The following is an 18,251-nucleotide window of genomic DNA, read 5'->3' on the forward strand; positions in this document are numbered from 1 at the left end:
CGGGTCAGATCTTGAGTTGTGCTTCAAAACGTTGCCATTTTGGGGCGTCTGAGGCCAGCCCCAAACAACGTCGTGTAGGGGCCCTACAAATATAAAAAAATTTCAAAAAAATCACTTCAGACCCATTTTAAAAAAATTGAAAACCCATCCCCTTCTTTTCTCTCAACATCCCAGAATCTGGCCATGGGAACCACCGTCGATCTGCCTCGGCCACCGATCGTCGAAGACGACGACCGCCGTCCCTGGTGGTTGAATTTTACGAAAAAGACCTATTTTGGTCGCCTTGTTTCCCTCAACCCAGATCGAAAGCCCATTAAAAATAAGAAATGAACAGAAACCTTTCAGTTTCCTGAGTTTTGAAAACTTCCTCAGAGTCACGTTTCATTGGAGGTGACAGCCTCGTCTACTCATGGTGACGGAGCACAAGGCGTCTGGAGAGTCCTCAAACCTTTCTCTTTTTTAATTTTTTTATTTTTTATTTTTATCAAAAATAGTAGATTCAAAAAAAATAAAAGAAAGAAAGAATCACCTTTAAAGTTTTTTCTATATTCTGTTTTTGATTACTTCTTTGTATATATTTTTCTCCGTAAAAAATCCGATCTGAATACAATCTGCTTCCATGGCTTTTATAACCATTACATACTGTTCATTATACATTTTTTTCTAATTTTTCTACTATTTCTACTGTTGTTTCTTGCGTGTTGTTGTGTTTCTACTTTTGTCCTTTTTTTTCTTTTTTTGCAGGTGTCTCTAGTCGACAGTGGGAAGAGGTGCTCTTGAGGTGTCAGACCTTGGGCAACGTTGGTGTTAATATGGTGAAGGCATATGAGTGGTGGCGGCTGGAGGCTTAGGAATTAGGGTTTTTGTTTAGTTTTTTTTAAAAACTTAATGTTATGGGCTTAGGGTTTTTTTTATTTGGGACATTTGGGACTGATGTTTTTTTTTTGTAAATGGACTGTTATATTTTGAGCTTTTTTATTTATTTTTGATTCTGTCTATTTTTTTGTTTTATTGTTTGTAATCTGGGCCTAGACAAAATTGGGCCATTATAGTAATACAAATTTTTTTCATAGCCATACTCTCAGGAGAAGGAATCTTAATTGTATTTCTACCTTACGAATTCAAAATGGTGAATGGTGTTACGATTCGAATATTCTTCAAAACGAAGCGGTTAACTTCTATCGAAATCTCTGTGGTGAAGCTCCAACCCCTTTGTCAGATTTACCTCCTAACTTTTCCCTACCTTTTATCCAGGAGACATTGATTTTTTGGGCAAGATGGTTACAAATGATGAAATCAAGAAAGGGCTCTTTGATATGGCCCCTCTAAAGGCCCCCAGTAATGATAGTTTCCATGCCCTTTTCGTTCAAAACCAGTGGAATGTGGTGGGAAATGATGTGTGCGATTGGGTCAAAAAGATTTTTTTTGGAAATCTCATTGATCCCGATTTGAAAAACACACTCATAACTCTTATTCCTAAAATCGCCAATCCCGAAAGCTTTCAACATTTTCGCCCCATCAGTTTATGTACTGTGCTCTATAAGTTGGTGATGAAAATTATAGCAAATCGGTTTAAGCTGGTTTTTCCCAAAAATATCGCAAAAGAAGGTAGGCTTCATAGGCGGGAAGGACGTCACTGACAACATTCTTAATGATTAAGATCGATTTTGGGAAAACCTATGATAGGGTGAGATGAGAGCTTATTGAAGCTTCCTTAAAGGTGGTTGGCATTCCATATTTTTTGGGAAAAGTCATCATGTCTGCCATCTCTAGATCCACCATGCAGTTACTTTAAAACGATGTCCTAACTCAAAAGTTTAAACTCGTAACAGGGATTCGTCAAGGATGCCCTTTGTCTCCTTACTTATTCGTGTTGTGCATGGAATGGCTCTAGCATGACACCAAGACTGCAATTTCGAATAGGCAATAGAATTCAATTAGATTATCCTGGTTATGTCTGAATTTGTCTCATTTATTTTTTACTGATGATTTAGTTATTTTCAATCAAGCAGATTTGGGCCACACCACCCTTATTAAGAAAGTTATGGAGCGATTTTGTGCCTATTATGGCCACAAGATTATTTCTCAAAAGACCAATGTCTGTTTTTCACACTGCGTTGGTGAGGGACTCGAACATCAGGTCAGTAGCGTATTGGTTTTCCAAAAGGTTCATGACTTTGGCCGTTATTTGGGAGTTCCTTTATTCCATGAAAGATTCACTAAAAGTACCCTTCGATTTGTGGTGGACAAGGTACATAGTAAACTTTCTAGTTGGGACGCAAGGCAATTATCTCTTCCAGTGAGAGCTACTTAAGCTCAGTCTGTGCTTTTGTCTATTCTTAATTATTTTATGTAGTCAATGATGATTCCAAAAGGAATTTGTGAGGAGATTGAATGCATGGTTAAACGATTTTTTTAGGTTCTTCAAAAGGAAAGAGGAAAATAGCCCTAGTTAGTTGGGATTCGATCTGTCAGCCTCATTCTTATAGAGGCCTTGGGTTGCAAAGATTGGAGGACCAAAATACCTTTTTTTATGAAATTGGGTTTTAATCTTGTTTCTAATGTTAATGCTCTGTGGGTGAGAGTGTTCAGATCTAAGTGTGGAGTAAAAGACCTACTGGCTAAAAGTATTCTGAAAAATAACAGTTCTTTTCTTTGGAGAAGATTGTTGAAGATTTGGCCCTTATTTAAGGATAACCTTGCCTGGTTAATAAAGGATGGGAAGACTATCCAGTGTTGGTATGACCCTTGGGTTCCACACTTGGGCCCTCTTATTAATTGTACTCCTTTGTGTAGGATTGTAGATGCAGATTGTTTTCTCGAAGACATGGTAACTAATGAAGGAAATTGGAAATTGGATTTCTTTTGTATCTAGGTCTCGAAAAATATCATCAGGCATATTGTGAGTATTCCTCCTCCTCCACATCCTGATGGAGGCCTTGACAAGATTTCTTAGCTACTGAGTTTGACAAGGGCCTTCTCAGTTAGGAGTGCTTATTGGTTGATTAGGGAAAATTCTTGGAATTCTAAGGAAGTGATTTGGGAAACTTTTTGGAAGTTTGAGGGTCCTCATAGAGTCCTTTTTTTTTTGGCTTGTTTTCAAACAACGCTTGTTCACTAAATTGGAACATGTAAAGTGAGGTATTGGACAGGAACCGTCTTGCACTTTTTGCTGACATTCCATAAAGGACATCATTCATGTGCTCAAAAATTATCCTACGGCTAAAGAAGTTTGGGATCAGGTGGTGCCTTTGAGCTAATACAACAGTTTCTTCTAATCTTTTTGAATGGTTACTCTCCAACCTTCAATCTTGTGTTGTATTGGACTCTGTAGGAGTCAATTGGGCAAGCTTATTTGGTATCATTCTATGGTACATTTGGAAGAATAGAAACCTTTTCTTCTTTTAAGGTCTTACATGGAAAGCTTCTGAGATTGTCGGAGTCTCTGTTACTTGGGCAAGACAGTTCTAGTCTACACATAAAGAAGATCTTAATCGACAAAACGCTCCCATTAACAGGTATCCTTCTTTAGGTAACTGGTTTTATTTGCATATTAACGGTGCTGTTAATCTTGACAGGTTATGCATCCACTGGTGGAGTGGTGAGAAACCATCTTGGGGAATGGATTATGGGGTTTAATCATTTCTTGGGAACTTGCTCTATCTTTGATGCTTAACTTTGGGATATTTTGGATGGTCCTCCCCTTCTAAAAGAATAGAGAATGGAGAATTTTGATTCATACAGATGATCTCGAGGTGAGCACTAAGAACAAACACTATAGCTATTTCAACCTCTGCTCTGGTGAGGCAAATCCAAAAGTTACTGTACATAAAGAACATTGGGTGGTTAAACACACCCCAAGGGAGGCTAATTGTGTTGCCAACAAGATTGCTAAATTGGTCTCTGCTGATAAGGTGGGAGTTAACGTATTGACAACAGTCCCTGCAGATTTATTAGATCTGATTGATAGAGACAAAATAAATGGTGCTTTTGATATGGTAGGACCAATTGAGTCCTTTCTGTTTTACCAAAAAATAAAATTGAACTCTTTGCTTCAAAATTAAATGGTAAGGGAACTCACTTTTACAATAAATGGATTAATTTACTCCTGTCTTTAATTCGAGGACCCATCCATTAGTTTAATTTAATAATAATTGTATTAAAACCTAGCACCGAGCATCCAGCCATGATATAATATCATTAAGGACAGTTAAAATTCTGTCATCCGGTTCCCCTTCCAGAATGCAGTGATAGCCTTCTTCATATAGCTTCAAAGTCTTGTCCTTGCTTGAGGCATTTTCATAAAGAAACTGGCTCACCACTGGATCTGTAACCTTATCCGCAGCTCCATGAAGTATCAGCAGTGGGGATGAAACCTGCAAAATACTCTTGCCAATTGCCTCAACTTTTCTTTGTTATAAGTTTTGAATTTAGATTGTCGCAATGTGATAGCATCCCCCATGCTGTAGACAATGAGAAATGAAACTACGTAGTCCGGAAACTAACCTTATCCACTTGCTCCTCAATTTCCTTTGTGGCATTTAAGAGTTCAACAGCTGTTCTCAATCGCACTCGGTCATCATAACAAATCACATTGTACACAGCCTGCAGGAGAAGAAAGGATACATGATTATTGAACCATTTGTACTAGGCTGTATCATTAATGAAGACACACATCTGGTGAAAACTCTTAAGTGTTTTCATTTTATATAAGAAGAAAGACCTCTTAATATCTCATAAGCTGCTTCAATATCAAATTATAGCGCCAGATTGGTGTTTGATCATCAAAACTATAGAAGCTAATCCATTATAGGGTGACTGAAGGAAACATACCATCTTCTTTTTCCTTGGGTCTCTGAACATCAGTTCAGCTAGATCTTTCTGTGGAACAAGCTTTGCTGTTGGCATAACTTTAGACAGAAAGGTCAAAAAGTTCAAAACTGGTTTTGAAGGCGTTACATCATCTGCAATCTTATCGGCAACAAAGTATCAACTGAATGTCAAAAGAGAGTCCATAATACAGAATGTGAAAAATAATTCAGATATAGCACAGGATTTTAACATCATATTATCTCAGTCCAAACACAAATCTGACTATTACCATAATACATCTTTGAAGATGATGTAATGGTAATGCAATGCAGGCAAGCAATGATGCCCGGTGACAAGCAAAAGCAAGAAAACAAATGATTTGCACAATGAGTCTACTTTCGATGACAAGTCATGTTGAATTTAAAGGATTTTTCAAAAGATATGATGTGTTTGCTCCGATAATTTTGAACATCAGAGCATTTCTCAGGCTATTCAGTTTTCATGCAAGGAGCAGCATACTTCAGACAAGAGGTAGACAAAGTAACTTTTGATAGTAAAACTATCTCAACTTTCCGGAAGCTTTGGCCAACAAGTCATAAATGCTATCAAATCCCCAGAAATGGGGCCTAAAGAATGCTATGCCCCAATATGATAGACGTAACTTATTTCCATAGCCAAAACAGAATAGACTGCCCTTCACATCCATAAACATTGGAACTAGGAAAGTAGAGACTGAAGAGCTACAATCTCCAATTCACCATTCTTTCACTGCATTGAGTCTTTTGTTTACTGTAGATGGATTGAGGACTCCTTAAAATGTTTTTCCGGCCACAAGTAGCCATATAGTTCCCCCTCAAATCATTTTAAGGTTTCACTTTTTACTTGGAGCTTGGGGATGCCATTATAGTATATATAGACCAATTTATATGCTATAAATAACTTGAAGATAATATACTCTAGACCATATAAGAGGTTACTTCTTGCTGCTACAGCTGTTGTTATTTTTATTCTTCTCTCCCTTTTTGCAAGTTATAAAGTATGATTCATTAGGTATTGAAGTTGGCCTATAATCAAGGTTCTCATTCATCTATGTTTACCTAGTGTTTAGGGAAGCAAACATGTAAACCAATTAAATGATGCATGATTATTGATAATCTTTAAATCGGCCAACTCATGAGCTTGTGGATACAAACAACGAACTTACTTTACACATAGGTGCTACAAGGATGATTCCATCCCATCCATGTGGATCCTTGAAGTGAACTTTGAGAGTAACAGCTCCACCCATGGACTGTCCCAATATGAAGCAGGGCAATCCTCTCACTTCAGGTCTTTCTGAAGATCAATAATATTAAGCAAAATGAGAACAGATTCTGGAACTAACTATTCCAATGCAAAAGTGCAAAAAATGTACAACTTATTAAGAAACAAGGCAATACCAACACTACAAATTCCATACCTTTAATTTTTGCATATTGTTCAATGACATTGTCAGCCAATTCATCAAAGCTATAGATGTAACCATGCAATCCTTCAGAAAGACCGAATCCTGGATGATCAATAGCATAAACACCATATCCAGATGCTGCAATGAACCTAGCAATGCCTGTAATCCCAAATTCTCCATGAATCAAATAAAGTCCTTGGACATGGTTCAACTACAGAAATAAAGTACAATATGAAACCATGAAACATGAAGCAATTCAAATTACTGTAAGATACGATTAGCTGACCTTCAAAGAAGAAAGTGCAAGTATCACCATATCCATGGCAAAAGCATACGACACCCTTAATTTTAACCCCGGGTTCAGGCATCCATCGCCTAAAGAAAATCTCCAATCCCTTTGAGTTTCTTTCGATCCACTACAAAAATGTCAAAACAATGTTGTTAAGTTCAAATGATTGAAATTTACACTTCTGTTTGGAAAATTTGTGATAATTTACTCGCTTACCACTCCTAAACATATATATAATCGGCAAAACAGGGTTTTTTTTTTTCTAAGTTGTCCAGAAGTTAAAGTTTGTAAACTTTATACCTTCGTTTCAGTTACAAAGTAACTTATCCTAGTACGTTGAGCTACTTTTCTTCTCTTCAGTTTCAGAGCAAACAAAAGACAAAAATCAAATAAACGCTTACCTCCTCTGTTCTTACACCAGTAGGAGCCATCTACAAGCAAAATCCCATAATTTTCCGCAAGAAAAAGATAAGAAAACAAAAATTAGTATATGAAAAGCTAAAATTAAAATATTTGAAGGATGAAAGTGCTAAATTAGCCGCAATCAGTTGGCAAGTGAAACAAACCTTGAACAATAAATGATCAAGCTGCTGGTGGACAGGGATGAAAGCAGATCGAACTCTTCTACGAGCAGCAGCGTAGTCAAGATTCTGTGAAGCAATGGAGTTCAATTCATCACTGACGCCCTCAATCATCTTCATATTCCCTGCAGCCGCTGCCACCGTGAGGCGATGAGGCGATGGTTTGAGAGAAATGAGGGGGATGGAGAGGGTTGATGGTTTGGATTTGGGTAGAAGAAAAGGTGATGGAGATCTGAAAGTTAGAGAGAGATCCATGGGTTGTGGCTTCGTGGGACAGGCTGTGAAGCGTGCAACTCTAAATGCCGCCAAATGGTCAAGTAGAACTGGAACTACCCTACTATTATATAGTAGTAATTTGGACGGAAAAGCAGGGCAAAGCCAAGCCAAGCCAAGCCAATTGCATGTTACATTTGCTGCCCACTATAAACTATTGCTCGTGGTCCACGTGCTCCATTTCTTTTGTACATATATACTCAAAAAGTCCGTTTGAAAAGTATTGATTTAAATCTGACCAAAATAATGTGTTCAATCCACTGAACCATAGTGGCCGGTACAGCAATGAGTTATACCAATCAATATCAAAACTACACTTTAATTTTTAATCAAGGTATAATTTGATATGTAAATTTTTATGTTGTGTAATTACGGAGTTAGGTGAAATAGTAATGGTCTCTCCTATTTTAATCAATAGATAAGGGTTTATTCATCGCCTTAGGTATAGAGTAGCTTCAAAACTTGTGGTGAGCGTCTACCCTCTTGATGGGCCTACTGAACGCGAAGAGTTAGTCATTAGGCTCGCTTCAGGGGATGCCTTAGGCAACCAAAAAAAAATTATGTTCTGTAGTTATATACATAAAATTTTTATTATAGTTTAAATGTCTACATAAAACTTTGATTTTGATACAATTGCATGCATTTTAAAAATAAACACATTAAAATTGTTTTTATTTAATAAGTATACTTATTTGCATGGGCGAAGTCAGAAAATTTTTTGAGTTGCCAAAATTAAATTATATATTTTTACGATAGTAAAAATGCAATTTCATCATTTTAATAGTCTATATCTTTATAATTTTTAAAGGATTAAATCAAAATTTTATCATTTTTGGAGGGCCAAAGTGCAATTTTATAAATACTAATTTAAAATTTTATAAATTATAAAGGGGCCTAAATAAAAAAATTCCATTTTAGGGGGGCCGGGGCCCCTGCCAGCCCCCTAGCTTCGCCACCGCCTATTGATGCAGTATGTAAATGTAAAATTATGTTATATCGATAATGATGTTAGTAATTCATGAAAATTAAATCAAATCAAAATATCATATATAAAACTACATAAAATTAAAGTTTATGTATATTACGATGTTATGGGCCGTAGTTCAAAGACTGTGACCATCACACAATATGCATCCCAGAGAGGTCTATCGATTAGATCGGGATCATTTGACCCACGAGAGTTGGCCCGATTCAAAAAACTGTTGAAGAAGCATGTTCATTTAAAGCCTAGGTGGCCCAATGATGCAAATATGGAAAGTTAGGTTACTTTGGTAAATAGGGAAACTAATCTTAGAAGATTAAGGGGAATCATATCTTATAATATTAGATTTGATTTGATTATGTAAATCTTGTAAATCCCTTAATTGTTGTAGGGATATGCTTAATCTCGTTCGTCGATGTAACTTGATCTAGACCGTCAGTTTTGGGGAGATCAACTATAAATAGAGAGTCTCCCCCTCACTTGTAATTCATCCATTTGGATTCATTTATCCATTGTATCTTGAATTCTCAAAAGTAATAGAATTCTTTGGGAGCATTTACTCAAACACCTCTCGTGTATTATTTTTTGTGGCTATTCTGTTCATTAAGCCTTCTTTTGATTTGTGTTGCTTTTCGCTATATAAATTGGTGCTTTGAAGGAATTCTTTGTGAATCCCTAGTTGTTGGGTGATTAAGTTGACTTAGGCATGTTTGAAATGAAAGGATCGCTTAAGGCCGCATAGATTGCGAGACTAAAGTTCTATCCCTGTGACAGTTGGTATCCGAGCTTGGGTTGCGAAGGCACCGTCGAGATGTCAAAAGAAGTTGTCGATCAAAATGAGCAAAAGAAAACCCACTGTTGAGCCAGAAAACCAATCCTATTGAAGGACAAGTTGTTGGCTGTAAAGGAACGAGTGGCCAATCTCGAAGAGTCCATGGGAGATGTGAAGGAATCACTCAAGGATTGATGGGAACAATCTAGAGACTTTGTGATAATGTCTCTCAATTTCAATGTGGAAAAGGTACAAGAGTTGTTAAATTCTACTAGGAATAAGCTAACGAAAATGAATGATGCTCTCGAGACCATGGTGATGGCTTTGAAAGAGGAAACAATGGCCATGATGAAGGCTTTAAGCACAAGAATAGAGGAGCTCGAAGGAGTGCTTGCCTTGTGTTGAGAAGTTGTAAGAAATGGAGTGTCAAGTGTAGCACTCAATTGCGAAGTGAATGTCCCAACATAATTTGGAGGGGAAATTTTATCTAAGATTTCCCAAGGAGGAAGCTTAGGCAAAATTACGATGGCTTACGCAATGAGGCACAGTGGGGGAGTATGTTTGAGAGTTCAAAAAACTCATGCTCCAAATTTTAGATGTGACCGAGATTGAGGCGTTTCTTACTTTTAAGAATAGGTTAAAGTCGTGGGTCAAACAAAAATTGGAACGATGAGGTGTCCAAGAGCTATTGAAAGCCATGTCAGTAATGGAGTATGTGGTCAAGCTGGGTTTAGGGAAAAATAAACTTGAGTCTTCCAAGTCTGAGGAAAGGGGCGTATGTGAAGGGAATTACGAGAAAGATAATGGCAATGGCAACGGCAATGGTAGTAATGGGAAACCACGAGTTGGGAAGGAGAAAGCAAACAAAAAGAGGGGCATGATCTTTCTTTGTGATGGTTCACATATGTTGAAGAAATGTCCTAAGAAATTTGTGTTTTCTGATAAGGACAAGCCATAAAGTAAGGTCGTGAGACTTGGGTCAAGCGCAAGGGGTGCCGAAGCCAAGGAGGCCGAAAGCGAGAGGAAATCAGCAAAGTGCTTCTTGTGTCATGGTCCACATAGATTGCGAAAATGTTTGAAGAAGCCTACTGTTGAAGGGGACGATATGTCAAACAAAGTGCCTAAGAAACTTTGTTCGAGCGAGGGAAAAATCGAAGCCAAGAAGGTAATAATGAGTAAGAAGAAGTGAGTGAAATGATTCTTATGCCGTGGTCTGCATAAGTTGTGAAACTGTCCAAAGTAATTCAAGTTAGCTGTGGTCAAGGAAAAGGCAACATCGAAGCTTGTTGAGTCATTGGAGGGGATTTTACCCAAGAAAGATGTGAGTTTGGCATCAGACTTAGAGGAAGAAGTGGTGATGTAAACATTGAAGCTAGAACCAATGAGGCCCAATTCAAGGAAAGCGACGGAGTTTGCTGAGCCATCGGCGAGGCTTCCACCTAAGGAAGGGGTGAGTTGTGCATCAAGCTTGGAGGAAGAAGTAGCGATACAAACTTTGAAGTTGGGATCGATGAGGTCCATTTCTGTTGATTCACCGAAGAAGCTACCACTTAAGGGAAAGGTGGATGGTGCATCAGACTTTGTGAAAGTGGGGATGCAAACTGGACAGTTGACCAGAGTAAATGTTGTGAGCAAGGTATATTCCAAACACTTTGGTAGTGTTTTATGTTCTAACTTGTTGGCTTGATAAGAACGTAGGGGCCCTTCCAAATTTCTTAAGCAATGAGGCAGAAGGACTGTGGGCATGTTAAATCCTAGTTGCGAGAATCAAGAGGATTCTGATTGAAGCGAGTCAAAATATGGGTAGGTGAGAGCCATGGCTTCTTGCCAATGAGATGTACTAACAAGTAGGAAAGTTCGAGTTAAGAGGCAACAAAAGTTAAGGCAAAAGTTTTGAAGGAAAGGACAACCTGGTAGTGGGACTAGTTGAGAACGAGCCAAGACGATGAGAGAGTTCTGAGGCAAATCAAGTCAGTGTCGTTCCGAAGGCACAACGAGGGTGTTGCGAGAATAGGTGGGGGAAAATGTCACGGGCTGTAGTTCAAATCTTGTGACCATTGCACAAAATGCATCACATAGAGGTCTATCATTTAGATGGAGATCATCTGACCCATGAGAGCTGGCCCAATTCAAAAAACTATTAAAGAAGCTTATCTATTTAAAGCCTAGGTGGCCCAATGGTGTAGATATGAAAAGTTAGACTATCTTGGTAAATAGGGAAACTAATCTTAGAAGATCGAGGAGAATCATATTTGATAAGATTAGATTTGATTTGATTTTGTAAATATTGTAAATCCCTTAATTGTAGGGATAGGCTTAATCTCGTCTGTCAATGTAACTTGATCTAAACCGTCAATTTTGGGGGAGTTCAACTATAAATAGAGAACCTCCCCTTCACTTGTAATTGATCCATTTGGATCCATTCATCCATTGTATCTTGAATTCTCAAGAGTAATAGAATTCTTTGGGAGCATTTACTCAAACACCTCTCGTGCATTGTTTTCTGTGGCTATTCTATTCATTAAGTCTTCTTTTGATTTGTGTTGCTTCCACTATATAAATTGGTGCCTTGGAAGAATTCTTTGTAAATCTTCAAGTGTTGGATGATTAGGCTGAATTAGGCGTGTTTGAAACAAAAGGACCGCATGAGGCTGCACGGATTGCGAGACTAAAGTTCTAGTCCCGTGACAACTACACATTGAACAAAAGTTCATATACAATTTTGAGATTTATCCCTTTCAAATTTAAATTAATATAAAATAATTTAAGTTTTGTCCTATTAAAAATTTTATATGTTTTTATCATTCTGGTGTATTTAAATATATTTCAATCAATATTGGATTATATTGTTATTTATTATTTAATATAAGATTTTGATATTTTAAATCAAAACTTTTTATTTTTCTATAAATTGTTTTATTTTTTTACTCTTGCATTAAAATTATATAATCATTAAATTAAATTATTTAACTTAATTAATGATTTTATATTTTATATTTATATATAAACATTTTCTAATTATATAATCATATATATTATATAATATCTAAAACTAAAACTAAAGTGAACAATTTAATTTATTGACACATGGACAACTAATATAATCTTTGAATTATCATGACTAGTTATTTAACAAAATAAAAAAAATATTGGTAGTTTCCATAATTAATATTCCAACTTATCACTATTAAGCTTAATATACACCAAAAGGGTGAATTGGTGTTTTAAAATTTTAAAGCAAATATGGCAATTAACGAGAATTTACACTAGTTCAGCCTTAAGTTTACATCCATTACCTTAACTTACCACAACTAAGGATTTCTCAAATTCACTAATTTGAACCTTTCAAGGACAAGGTTTAACCTTTACAATCACTATCTTTTAAGTAGGCAAGATAGAGTCATTCCACTTAAGCTTTTCTATTCAAAACTTTAAGTAAATCGTCACAAAGATGAAAAATAAAATTAAAAACGAATTATCACTTCTAAAAGGTAGATATACAACAAGTAAGTTTTCTCACAATCCAAGACAACACTTGACAATTTTCATTACAACTTAACCCATAAGTGTGTACGAGTGGAAATAAGAATGACAAAGAGAAATGATTGGATTTTTGCTCTTGATCTTTGTAAGCTTGTTTATTGTTTTCATGTGAGTTTCTTTGAACCATATTTATACCTTCTTATTGATTTATGGATGTTTGGAGTCATTAAAGAGAGTGTTTAGCCATCGAGAGCATTTATTTCATGTAACACTCCATACCAAACCCGATTGTCGGATTTGAGCTATAGGATGCTACATTCATTGTCAGAGCAACTATGATAAATTATGTTCAATTTCTACCATTAAACATTTAAATATGAGTAATACATGCGTATGATATGGTATATAATCATTTCCAGGTCTTATACGAGTTTACAAAAACTCATTTGCTAACACGAGGTTGTATTAGGACCAAATTGTAAAAATTAAAAAATATCAGGTTGGCATCGCAACTTCGAGGGTTCCTCATCGCGACACAACTCACTGGCTAGGTCTTGTTGTAACGTTAAGGGGTCGGCATCGCAGCGTGACTGTCTGTTTGCAAATGGTCTAAAATAGTACCAACTTGCAATTACCTAAACACACCAAAACCTATTTCCATTCATATTTTCAACCAAATACACACCTCTAATAAGTTCAAAACTAAACAATAATACCTTATATATAATGCATTACATTCATTTCATCATTTTCATCCAAGCACACAATCAACTCTATGATACTAACCATTTAAACTACTTGGCAAATAGATATATATATATATACATTTCCAAATAAGCTATAAGCATATCAACAATTCGTGCATTACCAATTATGTGACAAACTCATTTATACCATCCAACCATTTAACTATTTCTAATTCATCAAATCTAGCTTCGATATGAACTTGACTACATATTATGCAAAAATCGATCAACATAGGTACACGTCATATATTTAACCAAAACGGGATTATACATACATTGTTGAGCCGAGGGTCTCTAACTGGATGCTGGAATCACTTTTCGTAACCTCGAGATTCATCTGAACTTGCGCACGGAATAAACAAACTATACACTGAACAATAAAGCTCAGTGGTACTTCCATGATTCAAGTTAATATAATTCAAGCATTAATCAAATGCATACAATCAACTCAAATTCAAACTCTAGTTATTTCGCATACTCATACTAATTAATTCCAAAAACTTCCATTGTCAAATGAAGCATGCAAATACCCCTTTTGAAATTAATTCATTTCATATTAGCATTTAAACTTACCATGTCATACCCAGTGGCGGAGCTAGAACAAAATTTTTGGGCGGCCAGAATTAAATTGTATATTTGTACGGTAGTAAAAATACAATTTCACCATTTTAATAGTCCATATCTTTATAATTTTTAAAGGATTAAATCAAATATTTATTATTCTGAGGGGCCAAAGTGTAATTTTACCATTACTAATTTAAAATTTTATAAATTATAAAGGACCTAAATGGAAAATTTTCCATTTTAAGGGGGGTCATGGCCCCTGCCTGCCACCTTGGCTCCGCCACTGGCCATACCATTCCACATTAGGTTACCAATACTTCTTTTTTATAGCATATCAAGTTGAAACATGATTTCATCAACCAATACATATGCTACATACTATACTTTCTAATACTTGCCTAGCCATTTTCCATTAAATTCACTACCTACTTATTCAATTCATTCCATTATCATATGTGTATGTATGAGCATACATATGACAAATGGAAAAATCAAACCATTCAACATTTGTAATAGAATTGACCAATTTAAGCTAATTATTAAGTGCCAAACTTGATGCATTTAAACATTCAATACCATTCATGATTCAAACATATATTACCTTTGACATTAACGACACGTTTGGTTCACTAGAATGGAATAGAGACGTAAAAGGTATTGCATTGCTTGGTTGATTGAATGGAATACACTTGTAATAGTATTCCATTGTTTGGTTGGTTAGAATCATGATATGGAATAGATTTGAAAAAGGCGATTTTATCCTTATCACAAAAATTAATTTATTTACAAATTAAATTTATTTTTTAAATTTATTAAATAAAATATTGGTTTAATTACTCTCCTCTCCCTCGCGTCTCTTCCTCTCTAAAAACCTCTCTCTCTCAAACCCTAAAGTTACGGGTTTTTTTTTCAGTTTGTGGTCGTCAACCATCATTCTTGCCATCACCAATCAAATACCCACAAACTAACAATCTTCATCCAAAGCTTTATCTCCACCTCCTCTTTTCATTTTTTATTAGCTTTAAAAAATAAATTTGGTAAATGAGTTTATAGAATACGAATGATTAGTTACTAAGCTCATTCCAAATGAATACATTGAAATAAAATAAAATAAAATAAAATAAAATAAAATATTTAAATAGTTAATGCTTTTAGTAGTCTCTTTCAGAAGCAATGCTCTTATATTATTTATATAATGTTTTATTTTGCAAGTACTAATAAATTGATTTAAATAATATAAAATTCATTCTAATACCAATTTTTAATTTTTTGAAAATTTAATTTATTAATTATTATGCTTTAATTATTAAATAAAAAATCAATAAATTTGCAAATAATATAAGTTAATTATTATGCTTTAATTAATTTTTTTTAAATGGCTAGATTTTTATTGAAGAAATACTAGAAAATAGGCCTAAAAACAAGACCAAACAGCTAACACATAAAAATCCACCAGACAAAAAAATAGTTAAAACATAACCCCAAAAAGATAAACAATTAAATGAAGTAAAAAACAACAAAAGAAGTAATAAATGAAACCCTAATCATAAATGGAAACCCAGCCACATGAATCGACACTCCTCATTTCTAGTAATCTGAAACAACGATTTCTGAAAAATCTTTTTTTTCTCCATTTGGGTAGCTTTGTATGTCTTACCAGAAACTTCTTCCAATTAGGCTAACGGTCAACCAGTCACTGGGAGCCCGAGCATTCGTTCGTCAATCTTCACAGATTGTTCAGCATAACTAGGTACTGCGTTACTTAGATAAAATTCTTCATGTCTTTTGAGACCTTCTGTAGCGAAAATATGGGTCGATTTGTTCTCTTGTCTCAATGCATGTTTAAAGATACATTTTTCAAATCTTTTGCTCATAGATCTGATGTCAAATATGCAAGGCCTGATTTTTTATCCGTCTTCTCTATCTCCTTTCATCTTCCTGATTACTGACAAAGAATCACCTTCAATCTTCACCATAGGAAAATTCACAAACAAACCCAGTTCCACAGCCTGCAAACATGCAACAACTTCGGCTGCAAAGGAAGTTGCCAAGTTGGTATGTTTGCATGTAAGGAAACTTTTAAATGTAGGACTTTACCGTCGCCATTTCTGATAATAATGCCTGAACTTGATTTGCTCTCTTTTTGGTTATAAGCTACTTCAAAATTAATTTTTACAGTATGTGCTTACGGAGCCTTCCACCATGTTTCCTCAACAGTGGTATTGCTTTTCCTCATATTTATTCCATCAAGTTCTTGAATGTAAGAACTAATGAAATTAACTGTTTCTGATGCTAGCCTCTATTTTCCTTCATGCAGAAATTGGTTCCTGTCAGTCCATATTGCCCAAAGCGTACATCCAAAAACTCTGTCCATCTGGCTAGAATGATTGTCAAAGAATTGGCTCACCCAATCCTTAATGTTTGAATCCGGTGACATCGTTAGCCCTTTAAAATTCATTAACTATCATCTCAGTTGATTTTTGACAATCTTTGAAAACATGCTCCACTGTTTTAGCACCACCTACACATCGGGGACATCCAAGATTGCCAATTAATCTTTTGTAAAGCAAATTAGCAAAAGTAGACAGAAAATTTTTTATTATTCGCCAAATTGTAATTTTAATTTTGTTGGGAAAATCCAACAACCAAATTTTCTTGTAATGTGAAAGGTTATTAAGAGATTCCTCTGTTCTTCTTATAAAAGCAATCTATTGGCACTTTTCATCGAATACTAGCCAGAGACTTCCCCTTTCCAGACAAGAAAGTCATCTTTTATAGTCTTCGCCAAAGGAATTCCCAAAATTTTGTTCGCATCATTTGTCGTAAAGGTACATTGCACTAGATTTACATTCCAGTTTCTAGTGTCTTGATTAATCAATCAGTTACATTATGTGATGTTTGATTATCCACCAAATACTGATATGCAATTCTATCTCTCCCAGGTATCCAATCATCATTCCAAATCGAAACATTTGTTCCCTTTCCTATCCTCCATCGTAGCCCCAATGCCAATAGATCCCTTGTGGCCCATATACTTTGCCAAGTATACGAATGTAGACTTCCTAAACTTGAGTTTAGAAAACTCGTATTATGAAAATATTATTCCTTCAACGATCTAGCAAGTAGGGAATTTGGATAATTAAGTAATCTCCACCCTTGTTTCGCTAACAATGCTAAATTGAACTGTACCAACCTACGAAAGCCCATTCCCCCTTCTTAGTACTGCTCTTTTGCCACCAAAAATGCGCAATGATACTCTCCAATTCAGCACATAAAGAACTCGATAATAAAAAATATAGCATAGAGTATGTTAAGATTGCTTGTAAAATTGATTTGAAGAATACCTCTTTTCCCCCTTGTGATAAATACTTGTTACTCTAGCCACTTAGCTTTTTGCGCATCCTATCCTCCAAAAAGATTGGAAAGCTTATTTTTTTCCTCTCCTCACCATGTTTGGAAGACCCAAGTATTTTTTTTTGGATCGTCAGATACCTTCACTTTTAGGACTTGCGAAATCTCCCATTTATCCCTAGCAAAAACGTTAGAACTGAAAAATGCAGTAGACTTGTCAAAGTTTATGCACTACCCAGAATTCTACTTATATTCTTGCAAAATGTTTTTTATGACCATCGTACCTTTAGCAGTTGCCTTTCCAAACAGTATATAGTCATCTGCAAACATCAAATGAGTTATCTATAAACCCCTCATACACACTTCAATCCACTAATTTGACCTATATTTAAAGCCCTTCTCTTTAAGGTTGAAAGGCCTTCGCTACAAAAGAGAAATAAGTAAGGGCTCAAAGGATTAACTTGTCGCAACCCTCTATTCGGCCTAAAAGTATCACCTGATTCTCCATTAATAATGATAGAATACAAAACAGAAGTAATACAATGCATTACAAACTGTACCCAAGAACTTGCAAAGCCCATTAAAATACCACTCAACATGATCGTAAGCTTTGCTCATATCTAATATCTTTCTTGTTCTCTTTTTTCTAAAAGCATATAAAACTTCGTAAGCCAGGAGTACTTTGTCTGTAATAAGTCTGCTAAGCACAAAAGCACTCTAAGCCTCATAGATGCATGTTTCAAGAGTCTTTTGTAATCTAGTTGCAATTGTCTTTGCAATAAGTTTATAAAGCACCATGCATAAACTTATGGGTCTAAAATTTTTTAAGTTTGTAGGATGATTCACCTTTGGGATTAAAACAATATTTGTTCTATTCAAAGGTTCCAAAGATTTACCTTTGTTCAAAATATCGAAGCAGAACTGGAAAATATATGTTCCCATAATGTGCAG

The 18,251-nt window shown here is 35.5% G+C and overlaps 1 protein-coding gene and 1 long non-coding RNA gene across 2 annotated transcripts; one reads left to right on the plus strand and one right to left on the minus strand.

Annotated features, from left to right (window-relative positions):
* Window positions 1–4,035: 4,035 nt before the first annotated feature.
* On the minus strand, window positions 4,036–7,457 carry LOC105794758 (caffeoylshikimate esterase). The gene is made up of 8 exons (XM_012624065.2): window positions 7,115–7,457; window positions 6,950–6,979; window positions 6,546–6,675; window positions 6,272–6,418; window positions 6,017–6,147; window positions 4,834–4,971; window positions 4,507–4,605; window positions 4,036–4,376 (listed from the first exon to the last, which is right to left on the minus strand). Exons 1-8 carry the CDS (start codon window positions 7,382–7,384, stop codon window positions 4,167–4,169), a joined length of 1,155 nt encoding a protein of 384 aa, XP_012479519.1. The 5' UTR covers window positions 7,385–7,457; the 3' UTR covers window positions 4,036–4,166.
* Window positions 7,458–15,437: 7,980 nt separating this feature from the next.
* LOC105794759 (uncharacterized) lies at window positions 15,438–16,680 on the plus strand. The gene is made up of 3 exons (XR_001134119.2): window positions 15,438–15,699; window positions 15,928–16,168; window positions 16,267–16,680. It is a non-coding gene; the product is annotated as an uncharacterized LOC105794759 (long non-coding RNA).
* Window positions 16,681–18,251: the final 1,571 nt, after the last annotated feature.

Source organism: Gossypium raimondii, chromosome 3 (genome assembly GCF_025698545.1).
Source record: "Gossypium raimondii isolate GPD5lz chromosome 3, ASM2569854v1, whole genome shotgun sequence".
Taxonomy (NCBI): domain Eukaryota; kingdom Viridiplantae; phylum Streptophyta; class Magnoliopsida; order Malvales; family Malvaceae; genus Gossypium; species Gossypium raimondii.

Bases quoted from the DNA above. Each gene is read 5' to 3' on its own strand.
- LOC105794758 (XM_012624065.2), bottom strand. From the start codon at position 7,384: ATGGATCTCTCTCTAACTTTCAGATCTCCATCACCTTTTCTTCTACCC. The intron at 6,676-6,949 runs GTAAGCGTTTAT...ACATTTTTGTAG, and splicing joins CTGGTGTAAGAACAGAGGAG to TGGATCGAAAGAAACTCAAA. The intron at 4,606-4,833 runs GTATGTTTCCTT...CTTCTCCTGCAG, and splicing joins ACCCAAGGAAAAAGAAGATG to GCTGTGTACAATGTGATTTG.